The 23,629-nt window shown below is 35.5% G+C and overlaps 1 protein-coding gene across 3 annotated transcripts in view; it reads left to right on the top strand.

Annotated features, from left to right (window-relative positions):
• Positions 1–23,629, top strand: part of lrba (LPS-responsive vesicle trafficking, beach and anchor containing) — a 307,888-nt gene that overhangs the window by 74,677 nt on the left and 209,582 nt on the right. For all 3 annotated transcript variants that reach the window (XM_059554011.1, XM_059554012.1, XM_059554010.1), the window contains exons 2-10: positions 7,652–7,883; positions 11,075–11,175; positions 11,853–11,948; positions 13,220–13,341; positions 14,262–14,388; positions 15,723–15,842; positions 17,374–17,520; positions 17,833–18,030; positions 22,941–23,074. In XM_059554011.1, coding sequence (XP_059409994.1) covers positions 7,652–7,883; positions 11,075–11,175; positions 11,853–11,948; positions 13,220–13,341; positions 14,262–14,388; positions 15,723–15,842; positions 17,374–17,520; positions 17,833–18,030; positions 22,941–23,074 — 1,277 coding nt within the window. The remainder of the gene's footprint in view (positions 1–7,651; positions 7,884–11,074; positions 11,176–11,852; positions 11,949–13,219; positions 13,342–14,261; positions 14,389–15,722; positions 15,843–17,373; positions 17,521–17,832; positions 18,031–22,940; positions 23,075–23,629) is intronic.

Here is a 23,629-nt window from a genome sequence, read left to right as displayed (position 1 = left end):
CCTATACGAGAAATATATTGTTTACTTAATAAATTAAGAAAATGAAAGGAAAATATCTGTTTATTTTTGTGCTGCGACAAAGGAAACCAGATGGCAGAAAGCAGCATATTATTTTTCTTTAGACTTACATTACAAAAGCACAAATATTTGTTTTTATTGTGAATGTACACAAATAAAAGCAAACCTTTTAAAATTCCGATCATCTTTATGACTAAAAGGAGTAGGTCTAGTTGCTTCTACTTATAGGGAAGAAATTCAAGTGATTGCGTTGGCGCTGCACCTTGACAAGGCAGCCTATCATAATAGAATAGTCAGTCAAACAGATGAAAAAAAAAAAACCACACTGCTCAGTTTAAACATGTAGTAAAATCTGTTTCGTTAAATGTTATCCCCGTACCACCGTGATGTTATGCAAAACATTTTGTTTTATGTGGATATTGGAATGCGAGTGATACGGAAACATTTGATTTTGTGTCAAATGAGAGACCCAACATTGCTTTCAGTTTCGTTTGAACCTAAATGAATTTGTTTTGGATTGTGGTTTATATAGCTATAGCTTCTTATATTTTTAATTCTTCTTCTTTTGTAAATACTGTTAATTGAAAGGATTTGTTGTGGAGTGAGGGGAACTAAAATAGCCTGGCTATGTTTACAGTGTTTATTATAATGTTTGTAAACATTTTCGAGTTGGCATTAGGCCTATTTCTGAATTAAATAATAAAATGCGACATATACGCGACTTATGTTTTGATGAAATGTTATCTACAACCACACTGACTAATAAAATATTGAAGTTCTCTATTTTGAAATTTCTAAATTATACCCTACTTCAAAGCTCAATGTTACTTGATAAGCTTATAGCAAGTTAAACATGAAACCACAGCAAGAGATGAGGTTTTAGATATGTATAAACCTCAACATTTATCCAGACTTATGATCATATCGCCAAACTTTATGGTTTAATATCAGTAGTCGTGGTTGCTAGAGATAATAATATGTATGTATACTAGTCTTGCAAACTACCAAAATCTGTATTGATAACCACCATAATAATAACAGTGACATGGAAAAAAGTTAATTGTAAGTGGCTTGGCCATGAAACAAGGCAAATGCTTGTGTATAACTGTGTGCAGGGACATGCACACAAAGACAAAACAATCAGTGTAACACATGACACTAAAATAATGCATTAAACTAAATAACAGAAAATGTTACAAAAAACATCCTAATACACATTACTGATAACAAAAATAAGAAGAAACTAAATTTTGCATATAACAAAGTATTTTACAAGTCAAGTCAAAGTCAAGCTGAGCTTTATTGTAATTCTGCTACATGTGTGGACATACAGTGGAACGAAATGTCGAAAAGTGCCTCACAGGATCACAGTGCTACATAAATACAGAAGTGAAACAGTATAAACCTTTACACAACTAACCTCCTGACAGAGTTTGACTATAAATATATTATATGTAAATATTTGCCTTTACATAAAATAAAAAAAAAAAAAACATGTATGAGTATGAGTGCATGAGATGTAAACATACACATATTACGGAGTCTATTTTGGGATTATGTACAAACAGCAGTGTGTGTGAAAAGTGTCTAGTGCGCATAGAGGAGAGTGTGTTACTACTGATAGTTTGTTATGGAATCATATTTCGGACATTATTCAAAAGGAATTGCAAATTGTATTTGCAATTGCGTTTTCAATTTGTGGACGCATAAAATGTGCAAATCGCTCTTTACCGTTTTGATTTTCGTTTAAGGGAACGCACAGTGTCTGCCAAATTTAAAATGGAAATGCAAAGTCCGTTTGCAATTGTGTTTCCCATATCTTATGAGCTATGAGCCTGTCATATTTAAATAGCAATAATAATTACCACATTTACTTCTCACTCTCTCTGCACTGTGCAGGTAAACTGCCAAAACTCAAATGCAATCGCAGTTCCTTTTGCATTTGAATTTCCAACGTCTACACGGAAACCTGTCAATCAAGTGACAGGGGTTGGGCCATTTTATTGGGCGCGTTTGCATTGGGAAGTGACATCACTCACAGTCGATGGTAATAAATAATTATTAATTAATTAGTGTGGACTTTGTCATCTAAATACTTAATAACCAATAAGGTTGAGGATGTGTCTTACAAATTACTTCATCTTTTCTATCCTGTGAATCTTTACTTAAAAAAGATGTTTCCTGATATTGACACTTTATGTTCTTTTTGTGGTGCTGAACACAAATCCATTTCTCATCTCTTCTGGGAATGCACATATACAAGTCTGTTCTAGTACAATTTTTGTATCTTCGATCATACTAAAATGTACCATGTTTTTACTATGGTAAATATGAGTTAACGATAGTGTTTATAATTAAACCACAGTAGCCACAAATGTACAGTTGTCTGAGACGTTATGAAATGTTCTTTAACATCATGAAACATAAAATGTAGTCAGTGTTCTGCTATGGTTTATTTTCATAATAGGTAAACAAAGGTCAACAGGTTACCACGGTCACATTTCCTAGATTCAGCAGCTGCATGATGTGGAGCCGAGAGTCCTGTCTTGAATTTAGAGATCTGGAGCTGATTCAGTGTAGATCTGGAGCTGATTCGGTGTAGATCGGTAGCTCGGTGGTTAGTGACTGTTGTCTCGCGGCGCACTGTCTTTTAGCGCGTGTTCGAAACCCGCGCCAACACAGACGTACTTAATTTTTTTGTTTATCCTACTTACTTCAGCCGCGAAACGGGCGATCATACTAATAACTTGTAATCTTTACAAGAATATCTGAATCATGCAATGAGCAAGTCTGCGTTTATTAAACACTTAATATCGCGTCAGTTTGTGCTTTCAGAATCGCCAAATCTGCTGCCGTCGTTCCAGCACATCTGCAGCGGCGACCTGAACCAGGAAGTTGGTCACCAGATAACACGGTAACCAGTTAAACTGTAACACCGGGAAGAATAGGCAAATAGACTGGTGATGTAGGTCTGCGCGCATTTCTCAATACAAAGTACGCTGATTTCGGACTTGCATCCTCAGTAGTTCAGACTTTGTGCATTCGACTCGGGAGTGTGATGTCTGCGAGGACTCAGGTCCGGTAATTCTGCAAACAGCAGCGTACTTGATAACATGTCAGCTCGCCTTGACTACTTATTGACTACTTTGACTACTGCAATTTTCCTCACTGTATATTTACAATAAAACAAAAAAGGATATGAAATACCACTGCCTCCTTTCATTTTGTCATTTAAACATAATAATAGCAGCAGAAATGTACTTAGTTCAGGGAAATGTGTATATATACAGTCATTACAAATGAAACTAAATATTATATCAATTGCCTCTTTTATTACCGTTGACTGTGAGTGACGTCACTTCCCAATGCAAACGCGCCCAATAAAATGGCCCCACCCCTGTCACTTGATTGACAGGTTTCTGTGTAGACGTTGGAAATTCAAATGCAAAAGGAATTGTGATTGCATTTGAGTTTTGGCAGTTTACCTGCACAGTGCAGAGAGAGTGAGAAGTAAATGTGGTAATTAATATTGCTATTTAAATATGACAGGCTCATAGCTCATAAGATATGGGAAACACAATTGCAAATGGACTTTGCATTTCCATTTTAAATTTGGCAGACACTGTGCGTTTGCTTAAACGAAAATGCAAACGGTAATGCGCGATTTGCATTTTCGCTTGGATTGTCACATTTTATGCGTCCACAAATTGAAAACGCAATTGCAAATACAATTTGCAATTCCTTTTGAATAAAGTCCGGAGTATCATTCCATTGTTTGTACAGGCCCACTCACCTGTGTGTAGCACACTTCGAATTGCACAGAAAAAAACAAACAAACATTTTTCTTAAATTTTACAGGTAAGTGTTTTTTTCTGTAAAATTGTAAACAGGGCTTCAGACTCATTCTTCCCACTGGTCACTCTTTTGCGACTAACTTTCTCAGTTGGTCACACGAGCACATGTTTTGGTCACAATATTTTTTATTTTTGTTTGCGCTACAACATGGGATTAATCAAATACTGACTAATAAATTACAATACATTTAGCAAACAATGAGGAATTAAATAAAATAAAAGAGATCATCCATAGACTAATGTGAGGTAAATAGCAAAGATTACAAACTTTATAAAATGAAAACAAAAAGAAAAGTAAAACTAAACTTGCTGTCGGTGATGGTGCTTGCCTGTTTTTTCCCAACATGAATATCAACATGTTCACCCTCTCTGGTTTAAGAAGTGATCTTTTACTCAGCTGAAAAGCCATAATTTCCTCGATATTTGCATCATTTTTGCTGCGCGCACCTTTGCGCTCATGCTGACGCGGCGAGTATAAACCAGGCTCTATAGTCAAGTCAAGTCACCTTTATTTATATAACGCTTTAAACAAAATACATTGCGTCAAAGCAACTGAACAACATTCATTAGGAAAACAGTGTGTCAATAATGCAAAATGATAGTTAAAGGCAGTTCATCACTGAATTCAGTGATGTCATCTCTGTTCAGTTAAATAGTGTCTGTGCATTTATTTGCGATCAAGTCAACGATATCGCTGTAGATGAAGTGACCCCAACTAAGCAAGCCAGAGGCGACAGTGGCAAGGAACCGAAACTCCATCGGTGACAGAATGGAGAAAAAAACCTTGGGAGAAACCAGGCTCAGTTGGGGGGCCAGTTCTCCTCTGACCAGACGAAACCAGTAGTTCAATTCCAGGCTGCAGCAAAGTCAGATTGTGCAGAAGAATCATCTGTTTCCTGTGGTCTTGTCCTGGTGGTCCTCTGAGACAAGGTCTTTACAAGGGATCTGTATCTGGGGCTCTAGTTGTCCTGTTCTCCGCTGTCTTTCAGGGTAGTAGAGGTCCTTTCTAGGTGCTGATCTACCATCTGGTCTGGATACGTATTGGATCCGGGTGACTGCAGTGACCCTCTGATCTGGATACAGACTGGATCTGGTGGCTACAGTGACCTCGGAATAAGAAAGAAACAGACAAATATTAGCGTAGATGCCATTCTTCTAATGATGTAGCAAGTACATCGGGTGTTATGAGAAGTGTTTCCGGTTCCGGTTTACCTAATTAATGCAGCCTAAAAATCCTTTAACGGATTTGGATATTAAAAGCATATTAGTATGTTATGTGTAAGCCTATTAGTATGTTATGTGTAAGCCTGGTTCTAGTAAGAACTCTTGCTGCTGCATTTTGGACTAGCTGTAGTTTGTTTACTAAGCGTGCAGAACAACCACCCAATAAAGCATTACAATAATCTAACCTTGAGGTCATAAATGCATGGATTAACATTTCTGCATTTGACATTGAGAGCATAGGCCGTAATTTAGATATATTTTTTAGATGGAAAAATGCAGTTTTACAAATGCTAGAAACGTGGCTTTCTAAGGAAAGATTGCGATCAAATAGCACACCTAGGTTCCTAACTGATGACGAAGAATTGACAGAGCAACTACTGTCTTAGACAGTGTCCTAGGTTATTACAAGCAGAGTTTTTAGGTCCTATAATTAACACCTCTGTTTTTTAGAATTTAGCAGTAAGAAATTACTTGTCATCCAGTTTTTTATATCGACTATACACGCTGCACTGTTTAAAAGAGTAGCTCAGTTTCGTTATGCATTCAGTTTCGTTTGCCATTTGATGTTTCTCATATGTACCAGTGTGACCGCACACAAAGTTTTGTTTTAATTTTGTTTTAATTTATGCAACCAGTTGGTCGCAATCTGGAGCCCTGATTGTACAGATAATTTTTTCAGTTTACCATCTGTTTTGAGAGGAATGTTATGCTATTACTACACAGTTAAAAATGTAAGTAGGTTTCTATTATCCATCGTAACACCTCTGACAATTGTGGTTATTTTTTTAAATACTCATGAACATTGACTAAATTCCTTGATGTGTATCTCTGCCTGCTGATCTTCTGCAAATCAGGTGCTTTACGCAAGGTCGACATCAGCATCTTCCGCTTTCAGTGCATCCTCTGGGGTGAGGATGCTTTCAGCTCACACAAAGTCACATTCACTGCCGTTCAGTCTGTGAGGATGTCAGTTCCATTAATCACCTGCATGGTGGCCACAGATCTGAGTGCTGTTCTCCGTGCCACACAAAACAATCAGCTCCTCTTCCCAGAATGCAAATTTAAATGGGGGTGGTGATATATTAGCCCATGGTGGTGAAGGGAGGGTGATTTTAGAGGCCTGACGTGAGGTGAAATGCAGGGCCACCAATCATATGCATCCATTTATTTCATTCATTTTCATATTTCGCATAAGTAATCTATCATTCAGGGAAGAAGCCTAATGGGGAGGCGACTGTGTGTGTGTGTGTGTGTGTGTGAATGATCATGGCTTTTATCTCCTGTCTTGTTAGCCTTTGTTGCTGTAGACTGAGACAGTGAAACCCCCCTCTCCTCCCATTCCTTTAATTCACCTTCAGTCATTTTAATGCGACAGTTTCTATCTAATAGCCTATGGATTTATACACTATACTCCAGTCCTTGATCAAATTGTGGTCATGGCCTGTCTACTGGCAAATGACAGCAATATTTTCAGACCCTCATAACTGTGAGGTGACCACAACCACCTCAGTAATATTAATCCTAACATCTGCATTGTTTTTCTTATCACGTGCAATAAAGAACTGTTCAGAAGTAAAAATGTCTCAACAACTGTTAAGTGCTGACAAATTATGGCATTTTATGAGGTGCACAGTTTATTTAGAGGTAAGGAAGTTTTTTGTGATGTTTGCAGGACCCATACCCCCTCATACAGAGATCCTTGTTATGTTGTGTTAAATGAATTTCTCACATTTAGCAACAAAACAGAGGACAAAAAACATGATCCCTGGTTTCTTATTCATGCTGGTTTTCATATACTTATTCACATCCGACATGGCCCAATAATGTAAAAAATGGGGTATGCTTTAATCTTATTTGTTATAATAATAAAAGTAATAATAATAACAACAACAACAATATTAATAATAAAATATTTATTGTTATGTATGTATTTTTTAATTATTTATTTCCCATTATATTTCCCGACAAATTATAAACTTATGCATTCAGAATACCAAAATATGCATTTGTAAATGAAAAGGTTTTGCAGGGTCGTTGGCTTTTATCTGTGTGCAGTGTGTAACACTCACATATGATATCATCATTTCAAGGTTAATCTAGGTTTACAGTTCATGTCTGTGGAGCATCTGCCATCGCCATTACAATGGGCGATTAGAGTAGTGCTTTCTAGCGTAGGGGTCATACCATCTCATGACCAAGTCAGCCAGTGTTGGGGTAAGGTGGAAATCCTGTCACAGTAATCCAGTTGTGGAGAGGCTTTTTATATCCAGATGCTGACAGATGTTTTACAATGGGATTGGCATGAACTGCAGCCCTGGGATTTGGTTATCCGGATTTAATTTCGGGAATGAAGCCAACATAAACTGACAGGTTGCCAACATAGAAAGCAGCTCTTAATATTCTTGCTATTACTCACAGTCATTTAACTTTTTGGGTTTTTTTTTTTTGCAATTTTTTTTGCAATTTTTTTTGCAAATAAAATTTGACTCTTATTATAATGTTTTTTTTTCTGTCTTTGACCCCACTTGTGACTAACTTTAATTGTGTCTGCGCAGCTGGTCGGTGGACAGTTCGATCTGGAAATGAACTTTATCATCCAGGAGACGGAGAGCATCTTCTGCATGGTAGAGCTGCTGGATAAATGTGATTCCACTTGCCAAGCTGAAGTGTGGAGTATGTTCACCGCCGTGCTGAAGAAGAGCTTGCGAAACCTGCAGGCCTGCACAGAAATCGGTCTCATCCAGCTGGTGCTTCCACGCATAGACCGGGCCGATACCATGATCGCAGGTATGTTAAATAAGTAACACTTTTTTGGGAAATCATACAGCAATATAATTAATAAAATAAAATAACATTAATATTGTATTATTGCAATATATATTTTAAAATTTCATTTATTCCTGTGCTTGCAAAGCTGAATTTTTGGCAGCCATTATGCCAGTTTTCAGTGTCACATGAGTTCAAAAGATAAGTATGTATTTGAAATGGAAATCTTTTGTAACATTGTAAATGCCTTCACTGCTGAATAAAAGTATTAATAAAAAAAAAATACTGTTACTGATGTTTAAATTAGGGACGCCACTAAACATGTCTTTATATATTTTTATACTTCTTTTATATTGATGCTGTCATTCTCACAGGGCAATTTTGCATAATTTTATACTGGCAGGAGCATCAGCATATATGTATTGTTAAAATTCACTGAATTAACTCTGCTCTGAATAGTATTGTAAAAATTCTTTAGAATCAATGCAAAATGATGCTTCAGATTAGCTCTTGGCTGATGAGTCTGTCATTGCTCTGTCTCAGTAGTGCTTTAGTGTTGCAGCACTGACACAAAAAATAAAAACTCACACACAGGTAATCAGCCACAAAGCTCAGATTTGCATATCAAGGTATTCCAAATATAGATTTTATAGATATTTATATATTTTATAGATTCCTTTATGCAGTAAATAGATTTGCTTATAGCGACAAAGCATTAGTAATTAGTGTATATTATACAACTTGACATTGTGCGTACAGTTTTAGTGATTCATTATTCATCTTTGGACCATGACGGAGCTTAACTCTAGTTTGATCACAGGTGCTCTCAGCCTTTGTACAGAAGAATGATTTTACATGTCCTCAATGCTTTAGCACAGGTAAAACTTCTCTCATGCTGCAAAACATTAGCACAAACAACATTCCTATACAAAAATTGTTACACACAAGTAGGGGTGACCCCAAATAGTTGGAGATTCAATGCTTCGATAGGAGGAGCCTGATTCAACTACCAATTATCTCCCAACTATTCAGCCTGTTATGATAATACTGTACATACGAATTTGAAAAGATAGAAGCTTTTAATAAATATTTTAAACGAGCATGAATAAATCCATTCATGATTTAAGTTTCACTTTCCATAATCCTTGACTGACAGGAGCATCTTGGCGGCAGGGAATTAAATCTTAAACAAGACTCAAATTGTTATGGCAGAGTAAAAGTCAACATTTCAGCCGGTTCTAATTGGATTTTTGGATGCTGTGAACATGGGGGCCGAATGGCTGAAAACACACGAAACTCAAGATATTATCTATTCACTATCATCAGTTTCACCAAAACTGATCTGGCAAACTGTCCAATGCAACATTTGTGTTTGCGCTCTGGAGAAAATCATAAGGTTTATTTTTGTCCAGCACTGATTCCAGTGCAAGCTCATGAGTTCCCCCAATGATAACAAATCTTAATGAAAATGTGATGAACTAAGACTAAGGAGTGCTTATTGTGTGCTTTCTTGGCTATATATAATCCATTCAGAATTTTTATAAAACATTTATTATTTGGCCACGTACAATGCTACAAAATTTTGGGAATGACAGCCGCATATTTATGCAGGATTCACACTCGAAAGGGTAATGGACAGGTCACAGGACAAAAATATACGTGAAAATGTATGTGCATTGAAGCTAGAGCAGACTTTTTGAATCACACACAGTATTAAATTTTGGAACTGGGGCTGTGTTTGAGCAGTTTTCACAGCAGCTCATATTTATGCGATTGCATGGAGTTTTATGTGGCAGTAGGCTATGCTTCAAAGCCATAAAAATTAGCAGTGTTGGGTGTAACGCGTTACAAAGTAATGTAAATGTAATGTAATAATATTACTTTTTTCAGTAACTGGTAGTGTAAGGCATTACTCGTCTGAAAATGGTAATATTATTACAGTTTTCCCGAGCTAGTTACTTGCGTTACATTTGCCAGTAGCACCTTCATCACACACAAGGCACACAACACAGAGAACAAAAGGGAAGGGGAGGAGGGCGTGAATGGAACAGTGATTGGTCTGGGTTTGGCACGAGGTATCATTTACCATCACCGATTGGTCAACACCCGGCAGCCAGCAGCAGAGCGGCACCCTCAAAGACAGATGGGGAAAAATGGAAGGGTCAACAACGGCAAGCTCTTTTTCAGAGGAAGGTTCCCAGCAACAGAAAGCTAGTTTAGACGGGTGGAGATTCAGTAATTATTTTGAATATGTTCAACGGAAGGAAAATAACTTGACGGTGAAGTGCACACTCTGCCCGGGGAGAAAGCTGCAGTGTTTGTTAAACATTGAGGAAGTTAATATATGTTTGGACTTGTTATAAATTGACAATCAAATTTATTGATTGTTTGCACCAGACAGTGTTTGTTAAACATTGAGGAAGTTAATACTTCTTTGTACTTGATTGCACAAGTACAGTTGTTTGTAGTTATTTGTGCTAGACAGTGCCAGTCTGTTGTTGGCGTAATAAAGAGCCTAAAGAACACTCCTCCTTTGTATGTTCTCCCTCCATCTGATGCATCTCAGGCAATTATAGAGTAATTAAGAAAAAAAATGTAACTAGTAATATAACTAGTTACTTTCTCCAGGGAGTAATAAAGTAAAGTAAGGCATTACTATTTTTGAGAGTAATATGTAATATGTAATATATTACTTTTTTGAGTAACTAGCCCCAACACTGAAAATTAGTATGATATTTGTTAACTTCCTCCGTGAAATCTTTATATATTTAGAGTAAACATGCACATGGGCTTCATCAAATAATTCTTGCATTTATTTCATGTTATGTGTACATAATTTGGTTTTATTTAATGCAAATCTTCAGTTTCCTCAGCTCTGGTAAGCAGCTAATAAACAACATGATAATGCAGCTGACTAACATTAATCTTTTAATCAAATCACAAAACAATGTTTACCCCGTTTGTATTTGTGAGGCATCCATTACACATTTTCTTTCTGTTAACATCAGTATTGATGAATGTTGAATGTAATGCATTTTGCCCCCCGCCCCTAAACATATGATTCGATTATCAGTCGACTATCTGAATTCTATCTGATTCGACAATTCTGATTCGACTATGCAATCTTTAAACCCCTACTCACAAGTATTATCTGTGAAACCAAATATATACTTTTCAGTTGTGTATGTATGTTTCTGTGTGGTGTTTTTCAGATCTGATGGTGGACATGCTAGGAGTGCTGGCCAGCTACAGTATCACAGTGAAGGAACTGAAGCTGTTCTTCAGTAAACTGAAAGCAGAACAAGGCCAATGGGTAATGGTTTTCTCCTCTTTATCTACTCTTTGAGAAACAGCTCGCCTCTCCACCTCACATGCAGTCATGTACTAGGTCTGTCCGTTGTTTTAAATAAAGCTAATTTATTATTTATATTTTGTTATGATGTTCTTTGAAATAGAAAATTGAATGAAATAGAAAATTGAAAGGACTAGACAAAATGCATGTCTTTTGTTCTCTGTGCAGTCTTCAGTGCACGAGGGAGGTGTTGAGACATTGAAAAGGCAGTAGTGTTTGATGCATTAGGCTGTTTCTGTACTGGGGAACTGTGTCAGTGTCATTGATCAGAGCAAGAAATAAACATGTCAGAGCAGTAGGAGAGCATGTGTGTCTGTATCTTGCAACCTATGGGCAGAAGACATTATTATGACTCTGTTGTCTGATGTATGTATTGCTGATGGACCCAGTGTGTCTCGGTTTGGGATGTTTTTAGGTTACCTCAGTAAATTCCAAAATAAAATCCATGTTTAAATCCAGATGTTTCTCAAATTGGACACAACACAAGCAGGATTCAGAATAGCCAAAATAGTTTGTACCAGTATTTTCTTTTTATACTTGCATTGTGCAGAATATTTTATGTTTGTAGGAGAAACACTGTAGTGAAACTACAAGTAGTTATTTGTGTGGGTGTTTGTGTTTTTTCTTTTATCTATTAGCCTCCTCATGCCGTCAAGCTGCTGTCCGTGTTGAAGTGCATGGCTCAAAGAAATGGCCCAGATTCCTTTTTCAGCTTCCCAGGGAAGAGTGCTGCGGTGAGACCATGACCCAAACATCTGTCTAACTGCTCTGTCCTTAAACTTGACTTCAGTCATAATATCTGCCTCTATACGCTGTGAAAACTTTTAGTGGTTCATGAATAAGTGATTTGAAAAGTACGTTCCAGAATTTCTCTTTTTTTTACCTACTACCCAGACATTTTAACTTTCTCTCTATAATAAGCTAACTAAATGTGTTTAAATCAGGGAAATTATGCTTTGCAACTTTTTGAGCTACCGTTTCACTTTCACTGATCAATTTAATGCATCCCAGTACCAAAAACTGACATACTATAAAAAAAAATCAATCTTCTGTTTGCTTGAAACTGTATAATATGATAACTGCATCAAGATCTTTTTACAGAATGTTTAGACTCATTTTGACTGAAAAAAATAATTTCTCACACACTAAAAATCTCTCTCTCTCTCTCTCTCTCTCTCTCTCTCTCTCTCTCTCTCTCTCTCTCTCTCACACTCACACACACACACGCACACACACACACGAAACAAGAACCATGTCCCATGAACTACAGTTTTACTCTTTAGAAAAACAGTTTTATATCACAATGAGCAATTCATTATTTTGATGGGAAACATGTATATTGATTTATCTTTTTTTTAGATTAAAATACAAGCAAGTTTCTGGTTATGAACAGCTAATTAGTATTTCAGGATAGACTTTTTTTTAGATTTCATAAGATCCTGTGTGTTTTACCACAAACACTGTTTTTTTCTTTGAGCTCAGCTTTACAATTTACGTAATTTTTTCTGTGCATCAAGGGAGGACAGCAGTCAGATATATCTGATGTGATGCAGATGAGTTTGAAATGTTCCAACTACTTGTGTGTGTGTTTGGATATTTAAAAAATGTAAAATCAAACCATCAACCCGACAGTATGGGGATCTTGAGTTTTTAGATTGCATGTGTATGGAACCCTTCCTTTTTTGTCAGTGTCAACTTGAAACAGTGCCAAATGGATGCCATCCTTTTAGGAAATTCTTTGATTGGACGTTTAGATCTTATTCCAGCACAGATAGGATGCTGGCTTCACGAAAAAAATAACATTGCGCTTTCTTTCTTTTTTCATCCATAATCTACAAATATGAGAGGAAGTCTTCTGTGTACAAACATACACAACCGTTTTGAGTGCATCCCTTTGAGTGCATTTTTTTGTTCTTCTCATATGCTACTCTGGTTATTTAAAACAAGAGAACAAAATACAGAAACCTAACTGGAAAAAATGTGTTTTTGTTTTTTGTATCATCAGGCTATTGCACTTCCACCTATTGCAAAATGGCCATATCAGAACGGCTTTACCTTCCACACCTGGCTTCGCCTGGACCCCATCAATAACATAAACGTTGACAAGGACAAGCCTTATCTGTACTGGTGGGTCACACACAAACCTGTAATGTAAAATACAACACTTCTTTTCAAGATGCTTTCGAAAGAAGCAGACACCTGCTGTGCATAGCTAATATTAGCTGACTTCTTTGTTTGTCTGGAAGGTGAAGTTAAAAAGGTGTTAGATGAAGAATATGAAAATTCTGTATATTTTCCTCCTCCTTTCTGTCCAGCGTTTACAATTCTCAAGGGCAGCATTTCACAGCCTTCTTGTCCTATTTTCAGCTTCTAATTAATTTCTGTCAAAAATGTAATTTATGCAAATGGAGCTATTTTGATTCACCGAACGATAATTGACCCTGTAGAAGGAACTGTAGGATTTACACTTTTCACTGGGCTGAGATTAACTCTCTACATTACAGGCCTCTTTTCAAAATTATGTTCATCCATCCAATATTTATCCATCCATCCATCCTTCCACCCCTCCTTCCATTTTTCCATCCCTGCTTCCATCCATCCATATTTTCTAATATAATTAAATATTTAACTCTGTTGTGATGTTTTCACAGAACATTCAAAATAATAATTTATTCAAATTTTTAGTTCACCAAAAGTTACAATTGTAATCATGTACTTGCCATGCCACTTACTCATATTGTTATTCTGAACCTTAAGACAGATGTACAAAATATTACAGTATCTTTACTTTTTGTGTATATATATATATATAAATATATATATATATATATATATATATATATATATATATATATATATATATATATATATATATATATATATATATATATATATCATCATTTAAAAAAATTAATAATAATTTATACATTAAAGGGTTCAAACTGTAGCTACTCATTCAGGAATAGAGCTGTATAAACTTGAGAACTCCTCACCTGAAATGCAACTTTTATTAATTGTGCTCTGTATTTTTTCCCCCTCATCCCTAGCTTCCGCACCAGCAAAGGTTTGGGCTATTCTGCACACTTTGTGGGCGGATGTCTGATAGTGACCTCTCTAAAGTCCAAAGCCAAAGGCTTCCAGCACTGTGTGAAATATGACTTTAAACCCCAGAAGGTATGAATCACCTTACCAGTTTGTACTCTAACAAACTGTGCACTTTTCAGGGTCTTCATCTTTACCTCTACAATGTACAAGGAGGGCAAAGTTGACATATAAGAATCAGGGTTTTTGCTGAGGCCAGTCACGTCTGAGGATTTGCAAGAAGAAACCAAATCCCTTCCCTGCTTAGAACCCATATGCCCCCTGGAATGGGGAGGCATCCTCTGATAATACCTTTAGACTAGAGATGGACAACCACCGCAAAGGATGATCCAACAAGACATGCACTGTGTGTGTGTGTGTGTGTGTGTATGTATGTGTATATATATATATATATATATATTTATATATATACAGTATATATGTGTGTGTGTGTTACAATTATTTGTATATATTTATTTATATCCATCTATTTTTTTTTTCAATGAACAGTCCTTTCCAGCAATGAAAGTCTGGTACTTCACGTGTCTAATATCAAGAAGCTCACAAGTGCTCTAAAGTAGCTTTCATGGGGTGTATTTTGGCTATATTTAGAGTCCATTCCATTCCATTTCCTCTGGAGAGGTTTTACCTAAGGGATAAGCACCTTCATTGGCTTTTCCCACCATTTAATGGAAATTTAAGAAGATCTGGGTTAGGTCATTGCTGGAGGGTGTAAATGGACCACGGTCTCTTAACTGTAACAAAGTTAAAAATGCAAGTTTAGCATCAGATGTTTCCTGATGGACCACATTTTCCTGTTGACCAGGGTTTTTTAAACTAGGATCCAAGGTCTCCCAGGGGACCACAAGGTTGCAAGAGGGTCAAAAGGGTTAGGGCTGTCAAAGTTAAAATGCACTTAAGATATGAATGAAACCGAATAATATTTTGACATTATTTTTCAAATTTTTATTATTATTATTATTATTTAATTCTGCTTTCTAAGGATTAATCGGAAATCATAATTGTGATTTATTATATTGTATTGATACACATATATACTAAATAGACATATATAAGTGTCTTTATTTCTGAATTTCTACCAATTTAATAAAAAGTAAATATTTTCTTGCTTAGTAAATATTTTTTTGCTTTAGTACAATGACAATTCAAAAAACAATTATATAATTTTAGAATCTGATTCATAATTTCACATTTAATATTTTTCTTACTCTGTATGAATAACTGTTTAGGCACGTACATAGAAAGTGAATTCCTACAAGGGGATAATCATAATTTTGGTTAAAAAAAATTTTCAAAAAAAGCTTAAAAACCCCTGCTATAATGCTCTCAAGTTTGCGATGTTGATATGAAATAAATAACAACATGCTGTCCTTTTTATAATTGCTAATATTATTTTTATTTAACAGTGGTATATGGTGACCATAGTGCACATCTATAATCGCTGGAAGAACAGTGAAATCAGCTGCTATGTCAATGGAGAGTTGGCGTCATATGGTGAGATCACCTGGCTTGTCAACACAAGCGATGTAAGTACTATCGAAAGCCTCTGTTATCTCATATTGTTCTAGTTTTAACCAGCAGTTAAGCTTGAGGCCCTGCTTTTATTCTCCAGAAGTGTTTCTGTTCAAAGCTTGTCAATATTTTAGCAGCTACAAACCCTAAAATACCCTCAAACGTTAAAGGATAAAACAAAACTGCTGGACATGTAGACTTTCCTTTTGAAATTATAAATCAAAGTTGGACATTATTACACTGAAACAGCATTGCTCAAGGTGGTGTCAGAATGATGCAGTTAGTGTCTGTGTACAACGTCTAAAGAGCAGCATTTTGTAACAGCAAATTGTTGGTTCTTTAAGTTGATTCACATGAACTAACAAAGTGATACTAATATGCTTTATTGCTTTTATTTTATGCATGGGGAGACACACACATGGATAGATTATCATTTGTGTAAAATGAGTCCCATTAAAAAGCGTCTTTTTTAAACATAAAAATAAAATAAAAATCAGTGTAGTCAAGTAATATACACCTTAGCTGTTTGAAGACCTCTGCTCCTCAAGAGTGATATGGGTAAATATTACAAAGTTCTATATACATTTTATAATGTTCTAAAGTAAATGAGCACAATTTAATCAAATTTAATCCAATTTAGGGTCAGTACGATATAGCCTATTTTTTTTTAGAAAATATACTGAACAAAGTTATAAACACAAGACTTGTTTTTGCCCCCATTTTTCATGAGCTGAACTCAAAAGATCTAAGACTTTTTCTACGTACACAAAAGGCCTATTTCTCTCAAATATTGTTCAGAAATCTGTCTAAATCTGTTAGTGAGCACTTCTCCTAAATCGAGGTAATCCATCCACCTCACAGGTGTGGCATGTCAAGATGCTGATTAGACAGCATGATTCTTGCACAGGTGTGCCTTAGGATGGCCACAATAAAAGGCCACTATAAAATGTGCTGTTTTATCAGGAGTTTTGAGGGAGTGTGCAATTGGCATGCTAACTGCAGGAATATCCACGAGAGCTGATGCCCGTGAATTGAATGGGGGCAAAAACAAAATTATAATTTTGTCCAGTGTAATACTTTTATTAATAATTTGAGCAGTTATTCATTAAATTGATAATAAAATGGTCATTTATAATGTAACAAAAGATTTCTATTTCTAATAAATGTTGTTCTTTTGAACCTTTCATTCAATGAAGAATCTTGAAAAAAGTATCACGGTTTCCAAAACAATTTTAAGCAACATTGATAATAGAAATGTTTCTTGAGCACCAAATCAGCATATTAGAAGGATTTTTAAAGGATCATGTGACACTGAAGACTGTATTAATGGCTGAAGCCATCATATTTTTTTTTTAAACTGTTATTTTTATATCACATTATTACAGTTTTTACTGTATTTTTATTGTCAAACATGTAGCCTTAGTGAGCGACTTATTTCAAAAACAGTAAAACATTTCAGGAGTGTAGCAGCACTACACTTACAAACATTGTTGCAAATGTAAAAAATATAACTAAATAAATGTTTTTCCCTCCTGTTCTTGACAGACATTCGACAAGTGTTTTCTGGGCTCATCAGAGACAGCAGACGCTAACCGTGTGTTCTGTGGTCAGATGGGGACAGTTTATCTGTTCAGTGAGGCTCTCAGTGCTGCTCAGATATTAGCCATCTATCAATTGGGGTCCGGATACAAGGTGGGATCGATTTCTCTGCCCAAATGCTGTCTATTACAGATGTTAATTAAAAAAAAATTCTGACCTGATTAGGTATTGCTGTCAAATCACATATATGTTAGATTATAAAGGGTAAATGCAGCCACATACTGCTGTTTTACTCCTCTTATTTTTTAGTTTTTCTTTTTTTTATTATTGAATTTACTTGAATGATTTTGAAACTCTGTTTTTTAAGTGTTCTGATGAATCAGGTTTAATTTCATGCATTTCACACACACTTTAGAATGTTCAGCGTAGCTGTATTTAGAATCTCTCTCCCTTTGATTGGTCCAGGGCACTTTTAAGCACAAGGCAGAGAGTGACCTGCTGTTTGCAGAACATCATAAGATGCTGCTGTATGATGGAAAGCTGTCTGCCAGTATCGCCTTCACCTATAATCCTCGAGCCACTGATGCTCAGCTGTGTCTGGAATCCTCCCCCAAGGACAACGCTTCCATCTTTGTGCACTCACCACATGCTCTCATGCTGCAGGTATGCTCTTCGTCTTTGTATCTTCATCACACCTGGTTCACCGTCCCTGCACAGCTGCCTGAAGAGACCTGCCCTGCCAGGTGGACTGCTGTCTGTGGGCGAATGAAACTAGCTCATCACCATTCGTTAACGTAATTAACAATATGAGCATTTTATTGTCTCGCTCAGCAAAGTACGACCCACACCTGTGCTGTATCCAGCATTTCATGAGTTCTAAAAGCACTTAATCTAATCTGGTTCACAGTGTTATCAAGGGGGAGTACAAGCTTTTTAACATTCATGTATTTATTAGATATACATTTTTTACTGTGCCAGTGTGAAAGAGTTTTGGGCCAGTTAACTCTTTCCCCATTTGCGTTTTTGAAAAAAGTCGCCAGCCACCGCCAGCGTTTTTGCTGATTTCACAAAATTTCATGGCCCCCAGAATATTTGTTGTATGAATATCTGAACTAATTGTTGACTGTTGAACCCTCTACTTTCAAACAAAAAAATCTGTTTTATTTTAACTCAAAGCATTGATTTTTTTTTTTATCAACACTTGAATATGAGTAAAAAGCTGAGAAAATCACATTTTTGTCCAATGCTACATTTGGATCATATTCAGTGATATTATCAAAGCAAAGATGCAGTATATGGCTTCCATGAGTACTCCCAAAGTTGCACAGACCTTTATCGATTTCTTGATTGATATTTCACTCTGTAACATTAGGCAGTTTTCATTTATATGTGGCTAGTGTTGATGCTCGCATTATTTTTCATATGCTTCCATATGAGATCACTTGTTTCTGCGTCTTCCTGGTCTGTGTTTTTGATCGCACTTTCTAGACTCAGGAGATGCGCCCCCTGTGTATAACAGTGAAAACACCGAAACTCTGAAAAAAAATTTTTCTCATGAATAACGGAAAATTCTGTGTTTGGCAGGGAAAAAGTTATTAGACGTATCTCCGTGGTTTACATATGTTGCACATGTGTATTGTACAAAATTTGTGTGCTAACGCAGGTAAAAAAAAAAAAAAAAAAAAGCTTTTAAAAATTTTACCACAATTAATGTAGGGGCAGAGCTATTTTATTTTGACAATAATTGCATTTATTTAGATGTAGAATGTCTTTATGATCTCATCAAAGTGGAGACTTTTCAGACACACACTCAAAGGCAGAAACGGTACAGGTGAAAACTACAGTCAGATGAGATTTTGTCAGGCCATATGTCAGTAAAAATTAATCTTCCTGTCCTGTTAGCTGTTATGCTGTGCTCATAGCATACAGTATGCTCTTGAATTGCACGCACGAATACAGTGGCGCGTGCTGTAGCTTGTATCATTTCATACTTAAGCGTGAATGAAACTACGTGCATGCAGTGTCGTTATGTCGTCGAAAATATAATGCACGTCAGATCCGTGCCATGTTCAGCAGTGGCAGTTCTTAAAGTAATAGCAGCAAAATAACCTAATAACCAAGCTGCTGTGATGTCTGTTAATCAAAGAACCAAAGAAAAAAAAGCGACTTTTGTCGCTGAATGTTAAAATTGATAGCTCTCAATTATACAGTAATATTGAATGGCCTTAGTCAATGTTTAAATATTAGGGAAAAAAATTACAATTTCCTATAGACATCAGTAGTGTGTGTGTGTGTGTGTGTGTATGTATAAATATATATATATATATATGTGTATGTGTGTATATACAAGTTATTCTTGCCTTCAGTCATAAGATAAACTGTCTTTTATGTGGTTTCTACATTAATTTGAAGACTGAATGTAAAATAAAAGTAAATTTAAAACTTTAATGTTAGGTAGGATTAATCGCAATTAATAGTTTAATCGCAATTAATAGTAATAGCAATTAAATCACAAATAATTAGTTTTTTTCTTCTGTTTTTATTGATTGACAGCACAATTTTTCATGTCTTGCAAGCATAAACATTGGGTTGTGTTTGATGCATTTTGAATGCATTTGAATTTCTTCTAATTTAAGTATGTCTCAAAAGAAAGTTATGTAACAGGATAAAATAAATGAGTCTGGGAAGCATCAACATTTTTTAGTTAAATATTTAAGTTAAATATTATTTTATTCCAAGTTCACAGTTGTTTCACAGCATAAGTGATTTTATGAATGTATGGGTTAATTAAAACCTAAGAAATTATAAAATATTATTTAATAACTAAAAAGCTAAACAAAAGTTGTTTATTTAATTAATAATAATAAAAAAATTATTAGACAATAAATTATTATTATTTGTTATTATTACTTGAATTATTTATATTGTGTTGGCAAAAACATTTGCAGGATAATTACAAATCTCAACTGAAAAATAGATGTTGTCAAGCCTTGGACTTCATAACTGAATAATAGGATATATTCTATAAAATGACCAGTGGGAACAATAATTTAGCTTAAATCTCTGTTTGTTAATAAAGGCTTCTTAAGTTTAAATGACATCTTCACATGCTGAACAGATGAAATAGTTCTCTCTGACAGTGGTTTTATGGATGTGCCATCTGGGAGAGCACTGGTCTGATTAGAGGCACATTAAGAAGGACCTCACAGCTGTCTTTTTGTATTTAATTATACACACCTCCCCATCTTCATGCATACAGAGCACAGATTTTGGAAATAACCTTCTCATTCAGGAGTAGTTGTTGCAGAACAATAGGAAGATGACAGTAATATGAATTATGTTGACTAGAGGGTATCTGTGTTACACAACATGATGATGTAATCAGTGCTCGAATTGAGTCAAGTCTTATGGGGGGGTCCCCAAGTTTTTTTGGGCGGGGGGTTAGTTAGTCTCGCAATATACACTTTATACAAAATATACAATATATTTGATCATAATATGCATAAATATATACTATTTATTAAAAACGCTTGAATTCACATACATATATATATATATATATATATATATATATATATATATATATATATATATATATCTTCTTTTAAATTACTTACTTGAGTAATATGGATTTAGAGGGTGACAAAGCAGCAGACTCAAAAGGGCAGCTATGGCAAATATACCAGGGCACTACATATAAGGCACTTGAACACCCGTAAAAGCAAGTGACTTCAAAATACATTGAAATGTCTCAAAAACAGTAGAAAATAATCAGATGGCTTCCAGTCTCACTGGATGGTATCACTGTCAGATTCAACAGTGGCACAGGGATAATTATTTCATAATGTCTCCGAAAGCAGTGAAAAGAGAGCAGTCAGTCATTTTATTTTTCAGGATTTTTTGATGAATAGAAAGTTCAAAAGAACAGCATTTATTTGAAACAGAATCTTCTGTTACATTATACTTGTCTTTACTGTCACTTTTGATCAATTAAATGCAACCGTACTGAATAAAAGTATTAATTTCTTTCCCAACATTTTTTTATAAATTCTAACCACAAGCTTTTGAATGGTAGTGTATAATGCTACAAAAGTTTATATTTCAGATAAACTTTCTATTCATCAAACTAAATTTTTTTTAAAATACTGTAAATAACGGTTTTCAACATTGATATTAATCATAAATGTTTGTTGAGCATCAAATCATCATATTAGAAGGATTTCTGAAGGATCATGTGATGAACACTTGGAGTAACGATGGTGAAAATTCAGCTTTGATCACAGAAATAAATTATATTTTATTGTATTATTATTTTACATTGTAATAATATTTCATAATATTACTGTTTTTACTGTATTTTGGATCAAATCAATGCAGGCTTAGTGAACAGAAGAGACTCTTGAACTTTTGAATAGTGTACATCCAACAGAATGATTCTAGCTTTATTTACCAATGTAGTATTTACCCTAAAAACAACTGGATGATTGATGTGACAATGTTTGTTCCAAAAGGCTTGATTAAATGCATGAAACTTGTTTATTATAAATTGTGGCAAAACATGCTGTCAGCCTGTGTGTTGGTTGGGATTTTTCAACTATTTCAGCACATACGATTTTTAAATAGTTACGTCCAGTAGGTGGCGATAAAGCACTGTCATAAGTGAGTGAGTCAGCAGACTATTCAACCATTTCAGTGAAAAAGGCTGCTTTATTCATAAACAAACAATACTATGGCAATCAAAATAAATCATTGCTATTTCAAGAGTGAATCCCGCATAAATGCGTATGTAATTCCCAAAACTTTGCCGTGTTTATACAGCCTTTGGTCCTAGCAGCATGAAAAACAAGTCATATACAAATAAATACAAATTCTGAATGGATATTAGAAAGCGCACAACTAGCGCTCCCTTTATAATTACTAAAAATCTGTTATCCATCTTCATCGAGATCTCTAGCACTAGCACTCCTGTAGAACCAGGACTGTTAATTATGAAAAAAAATAGTAATGTAAGCCTAAATGTTTCCAATATGCTAGGAATATAAAAGCCCCGACATGGAGTGGATAACTGTTAGATATAAAGTAGAAAGATATATAGCGAGAGACAATTACCCCTCAAAAAAGTCAGTAAGAAGCTTTCTCTTCCCGACTGCGAGTGGAGGTTTATTTTTCTCCATATTTTAAAAGCTAAAATTAGCTTCACCGGAGCGGCGCCAAACAAACAGTCCTGTCGACGATGTCATGCGCGCGCACAGCGCTCTTTAGGCGGGACGTTTACATTTTAAAGAGACATGACAACTAGCCTATAAACACACTTAAAATAAATTATTGTAAATAATCAATTCACGATATTTACTGTATCCTTTGCATGCATTTATTTTGATTTGTCATTATTATTTTTACTAAAATAAAAATATCCGAGGGACCCCCCTAATTCTATTTTTTACTTCTTATGGGGGGTCCCTAATACCTGATGGGGGGTCCCGGATCCCCCCAGCCCCCCCTCAATTCGAGCACTGGATGTAATACATAAAAATCACCCAACAAATCCAACATCAAGCCTTTCTGTGTTTCAGGATGTCAAAGCTGTGGTTACACACTCGGTTCAGAGTGCCATCCATTCTATTGGAGGAGTTCAGGTCCTTTTCCCCCTGTTTGCACAGCTGGATTTCCTCCAGCACAGCGGTGACGAGCTGGACACCTCCGTCTGGTAAGAACACCAACTCTGCCTGGGGGCAGAATGAAAATTAGGAAAGGGATTCTCACCGGGGAAAAAAGAATGAGCTCTTCTCAGTTTTAGCCTGGCCAGGAAAAACTGAAAATTAAGTTTATATTGTCAGTCCGAGAGTTGCTGAACCCAGTAGACTCACAATAGCAGCTTTTTAAGGAGAAACCATTAATCTGTTTTTGGCTGTAGGGTTTTTTCCTCAAGGGGTCAGTGCTCAGTGTCATTCGCTGTTATTTTGTGTGGACATACCATTGACTAGGAGCCAATACAAAGTTAAATATTTAACCATGATTGGCTGTAGTACTAACACATGAGTGTTACCTGGACTACAAATACCTCAGTCAAGAATTTTAATAGTTTTTTTTCTTTCAGTTATCATAATGACAAGTTTGATCAGTTGTATTTTCGACAACAGCTAAATATTTTTGCATAATCACTTTGTAATATTCTAAATAATATTCTTTATCTCATTTGACCTGGGAAATTTTAGGGATTAATAAGAGATAAGAGATTACTCGCCAAAAAATTATTTAAAGC

Source organism: Carassius carassius, chromosome 7 (genome assembly GCF_963082965.1).
Source record: "Carassius carassius chromosome 7, fCarCar2.1, whole genome shotgun sequence".
Lineage (NCBI taxonomy): Eukaryota > Metazoa > Chordata > Actinopteri > Cypriniformes > Cyprinidae > Carassius > Carassius carassius.
The sequence above is the reverse complement of the archived record's forward strand: the minus strand, read 5'-3'. Positions and strand labels throughout refer to the sequence as shown.